This window comes from Cynara cardunculus (assembly GCF_001531365.2).
Source record: "Cynara cardunculus var. scolymus isolate 2C chromosome LG 15, CcrdV1, whole genome shotgun sequence".
NCBI lineage: Eukaryota > Viridiplantae > Streptophyta > Magnoliopsida > Asterales > Asteraceae > Cynara > Cynara cardunculus.
In genome coordinates, this window is record NC_037542.1 from 16,692,880 (window position 1) to 16,698,207 (window position 5,328).

At 34.3% G+C, this 5,328-nt stretch overlaps 1 protein-coding gene across 1 annotated transcript; it reads left to right on the forward strand.

Annotated features, from left to right (window-relative positions):
* The first annotated feature begins 2,980 nt into the window (after positions 1 to 2,980).
* On the forward strand, positions 2,981 to 4,641 carry LOC112528611 (geraniol 8-hydroxylase-like). Its single transcript, XM_025139632.1, has 2 exons — positions 2,981 to 3,856; positions 4,033 to 4,641. The coding sequence occupies exons 1-2, from the start codon at positions 2,981 to 2,983 to the stop codon at positions 4,639 to 4,641; spliced, it is 1,485 nt and encodes a 494-aa protein (XP_024995400.1).
* The last annotated feature ends 687 nt before the right edge of the window (positions 4,642 to 5,328 follow it).

Consider the following 5,328-nt stretch of genomic DNA (forward strand, 5'->3'; position numbering starts at 1 on the left):
TATATATAAATGACAATTATACCCTTAATGATTAAATTTAATAAAAAAAACAATTTTCCTATTCGTCCAAATCGGTTTACACGGTTTCTAAGAATTAGTCGGTTTTCAACTGATCCCGCCTATATATATATATATATATATATATATGACAATTATACCCTTAATGATTAAATTTAATTAAAATAATAATAATTTTTCTATTCGTCGAAATCGGTTTACACGGTTTTTAAGAATTAGGCGGTTTTCAACTGATCCCGCCTATATATGTTGGTTATTATACAACCTTTTACATTTGTATAACCAATACAACTCAATCTCAACTGTCCATTTAATTTGATGAAGATGTGATTTCATAGAAGTTTTGATTGTTTTCTAATATAAAGTATTGATCACAATTAATGAACTCTATTTATATTCCATAAATATTTAAATCATAATAAATGAACTCTCATCATTTCCATAAACATCTCAATTTATTGGGTTGCATTGGTTGTACAAATGTGATGAGTTTATATATATATATATATATATATATATATATATCTTCACTAACCCACAAAAACATCATATTTTTATGCAAAAATAGAAAGAGGGGATGGATTAGGAAAGTGGCCTCCCATCGCTTTAATTCAGGGTAGGTTCGTAAGCAAGTGGAAATGATTCCATTTATTTGGATCCTACTCACAAAGGTGATCAAGGTTCAAGCATTAGATTTTTTTTTAAGTTTCCCTTTATGGTCTTATAAAGGACATATAGTCCAAATTAAGCATTCTTCTGGTAAATAAACCATGATCTGAATTCAAAAAGACGAGGCTGTTTCTTTCTTAATTATTACTTTTGAATCATTAATGGTAGGGTTAAGTCGTTAACTACAGCTTTTAGAGCTATATGGGGGTTGTTAGCTTAATCCAAGTGCTCCTAGTCAATCAATACACAACTTGTGAGTAGAAAAACAGAAATCCTCCTCTTCTTGGTGCCAAAAGATTGCAAGTTTATGGGGTCTGTATAATATAAGTATAATATAACTACTTAATTAATTACATTTTATGTGATGGCTGTACATATACCTGATGTAGAAGGAAAAAGAGGCTGAATAGATAAAGCTGTTGTAGCTTATTAGGTTTCAGCCAACTATTAAGACTTCTTGTTTTTAAAATAAAAATAAACCTACTTTATTTTTGTTTATATTTATAGACTTAAAATGAGATTTTTAGTTTACATCTAGCAACAACATGTAGGTACATACATAACTAGTATTACTTACATGTATATAATGTAACTTCATTCGTCGTAACATACGTATACGCCACAATTTGGTTGTAACTTATGTATATGCGATAATTAGTTGTACCATTGATCATAAATTGATGATAGTTGAGAGGGAATCAAACTTGATTGAATGTGGTGCAGTGTACATATGGGATAACGATCCATTGCCAAATTTTGGAGCTAAGTCAAGTCGATAATTGATGCATCAAATTAATATTGTATTTTTTTCCGGACTTAATGGTTAAGCTTAGATCTGTCGATTGAATTCACAAGCCAAACTCTTCATGTAAAACCTGTTTGATTTAGATTGGGAAAATCGTGTGGTTTTACGAAACCATGTGCTATGTCTCGAATCCGTAGTCAATTTCAAACTGCTGCTGAATCCATGGGCAGACAAGAGACAACCTGGCGATCGAAGTAACTATGAACTTTGAATTCAAGTAATAATTTCATTTTGGGCGGATAGTAGGAATCGAACCCGCGTCTTCTCCTTGGCAAACAGAAATTTTACCATTGTTCTTTTTTACATTACAGGAATTGATAAGAACTAAGAAATAAATATGGGAACCGGATTCAATGATTTTTCGTCGAATGACTATTCATCTATTAGATTTTCATGCAAATATGGAGCAAGAAAACTCCCTGTTGCTTTTACAGAACTCCCTTCTTGTATCAGCAAAGGTAAAACACGCTAATCGAACCAAACTATAAAACCCCTGTATTACCGTCCATGAGACTTTCATCTGACACGGCTCCTAAGTGATAAAAGAAAGAAGAACCTGATGCTCGATTTTAATTTACATTATGGATAATATATACTTTCATAATAATTAATGATTGCAAATGCAAATCCATAAATCTACAAAAGAAAACAACTTATATGGTCATCGATAACAATGACTAAACCAAGTTAATTAATGTATTATGTTCTTCCGTTAAAGATAGAGTATGAGGATAAATGTAAATCTTTTTATATCAAAACCGAAATGAAATCCAATGTTAGAGAATCCAGTCTCTTCCGATCCAAAATTTAGTCATATTGGTTCAAAAAAGAAAGTTCGATCCGGCTAATGTCAGTCAAAAAACGATTACCGCACTATCGATTTGACCTCATAACATTTAGAATGATTAGAGATCGTCAACCTAATTAACTTGGTCCAACCTGCTTGCATCATGGTCTGGTCCGTCCCGACGGATCAGGTACGTCAACCCTTTTTTATTCACATTCAAAGAATCAATGCCAATATAAAAGTATCTATCACATTTTATTTACTTATAAGAACAACTTCAATAGATTTTTCAAAATTTCTTCAAAATAAAGGATGAAACTTCAATATCTTTAAAATAAAAATACAATTAACTCTAACAGATTCTTTATTTTAAAGATTATAACATTTATTATATTATTAAAACATTATTTTATCTAATAAAATATTAATTTTCTCTTTAAATATTTATTTTCTAAACTTTGCTATTAGTATAAATATATTAATTAAATAATATTTCCCTATTACCATAATCATTTTTTTGAGGTGTTATTCAAATTCAGAGATTTTTGGCTCTTTTCTAATTTAAGAAAGTTTTTAAAGAATCTATTGAAAGAAAAAGCATCCCACTTTCTCATTTTGTTGGAAATGGTTAAAACATGGATCCTTCTATAAATAGACACCATCACCACTAGGTTTACACACAGAACAAGGAAAAGAAAGCAATGGAGTTCCTATTTCTAGTTCTCTCCACCGTTATTTTCTTCTTCCTCCTCTTCCAAGGCCTTGATCTCCACCGTAAACGGAGAATGCCGCCGGGACCTGCTGGCCTTCCCATCATCGGAAACCTTCTTGACCTGGGACCAAAACCCCATGAATCCCTAGCCAAACTCTCTAAGAAACACGGTCCACTTATGACCATTCGATTGGGGAGCATCACCAGCGTGGTGGCCTCCACCCCCGATGCCGCCAGAGAAATCCTTCAACGCAACGATGAAGCCTGCTCCGGCCGCCTTATCCCAGACGCCGTCACCGCCTTGGACAACCATGACGCCGCCGTACTTTGGATCCCACCAAACGAAGAGTGGAGGACCATCAGAAAAGCCCTCAACACGTACCTCACCCACCAACACAAACTCGACACCCTCCGTGACCTTCGCCAGAACGTGGTGGAGGGAATGCTGGACTTCCTCCGGGACTCCAGCCGGAAAAACGAGGCTGTGGACATCGGAAAACTGGCGTTCGCGGTGGCACTCAACCAGATGTCCAACACATGCCTTTCACAGAACGTGACGAGCTACGATTCCGATGATATCGGAGGGTTTAAGACGGCAGTAAAGACATTGATGGAGGTGGACGGAAAGTTTAACATTGCAGACATATTTCCGGTGCTGAAGCCGTTGGACCCCCAGAACATACGACGGCAGGCGAAGGCGGCTTATGATTGGTTCGATACAGTGACAGAAGGGTTTATAAAGGAGAGGTTAGAGCATCGAGAATCGAAGCTTCCAAGGTTTGGTGATATGTTGGATTCACTGTTGGATTACAGTGAAGAGAATGAAACTGAGTTCAACCTCATACACATCAAGACTTTACTTGTGGTAAATATAATACTTTCATTTTTCTTTACCATAATTAAAACCCACATTTTATACCTAACAAATTAATCATTAAAATAAAATTGTGTAAATTCTTTACGTATATATGACTTATTTATATAAAATTCCTTTAAAATGATAAAAAAATAATTAAGTAACCTAGTTTCATTAATCTGCAGGATTTGTTTCTAGCGGGAACAGAAACGAGTTCAAATACAACAGAATGGGCAATGACCGAATTGTTGCTTAACCCTGACATGTTCTCAAGAGTTCGCCAAGAAGTCTCCACAATAGTGGGAAAAGATGGGAAGATAGAAGAAGCCAAAATCCTCAATTTGCCTTATTTACACGCCGTCATTAAAGAAACAATGCGTCTTCATTTATCTGTGCCTTTATTGGTGCCACACAAAACTGAAACTAAAGTTAAACTTGGTGAATATATTGTGCCAAAAAACACTCAAATTCTAGTGAACGCATGGGCCATAGCACGGGATCCAAGATATTGGGAAAACCCAACGACGTTTAAGCCCGAACGGTTTCTGAAAGACGAGCTTGACTACAAGGGTCAGCATTTTAAGTATTTACCGTTTGGATCGGGACGAAGGATGTGTCCCGGAATACCCTTGGCTCATCGGGTGGTAAGTTTGATGGTTGCGTCCTTCGTGTATCATTTTGATTGGAAGCTTCCTCACGCCAGAGAAGAGATGGACATGAATGACATTTTCGGGCTTACATTGCTTAGAGCAACACCTCTTGTTGCTACCCCTATACCCATGAATACCTCATAAATTCGTCAAGAGGAAATAGACTTGTTGATTGGTGTGAAAAATAAAGTATTTTTTATTGTTTAATAATTAAATATTACAAAATAAATGTATTTAAGAATAAATACGACTTTATTTTGTAATATTTAATTATTAATCGTTTGGATTATGTTTTAAAATCAGATTTCAGATGCGTGATTCATAAATATTCTAATGGAACGATGCTTTGTATGTGTTTTATCTTGTTTTACCATGATTACCCTTTAAATTTAATTGTTGAAATGATGGTTTATGTATGTATGAGCGATCAAATGCAAATTACTTATATTTATATAAACCGTGTAAATCACTTTCATCCGTCGATTTCATTGTTTAATCTTATAAAATAGTTTCATATAATACCATTTTTTATGAAATTGTTTCATATATGGTTATGAAATTGTTTCATATATGGTTATGAAATTTTAATAAAACTGTTTCATGTATTTCTCTAAAATTAATATATATTGAAGATGATAATATACATGATTAATCAACCTCTCAGACCATCCACATCCCTGCAATCCATTTACACTTTCAATTGTGCCACATCAGCTTTTGCAATTATYTTCCACACACCTGCAATTCACCTACAACACTTTCAACTGTGCCACGTCACCTACACTTTCAAAAGTGGTCCCCACTACAACATTTATTAACTATTTTATAAAT

What these genes read in the sequence shown, in the direction of transcription:
- LOC112528611 (XM_025139632.1), top strand. Translation starts at nt 2,981, where the DNA reads ATGGAGTTCCTATTTCTAGTTCTCTCCACCGTTATTTTCTTCTTCCTC. An exon ending in ACATCAAGACTTTACTTGTG is followed by an intron (nt 3,857 to 4,032) that starts GTAAATATAATA and finishes ATTAATCTGCAG; the next exon opens with GATTTGTTTCTAGCGGGAAC.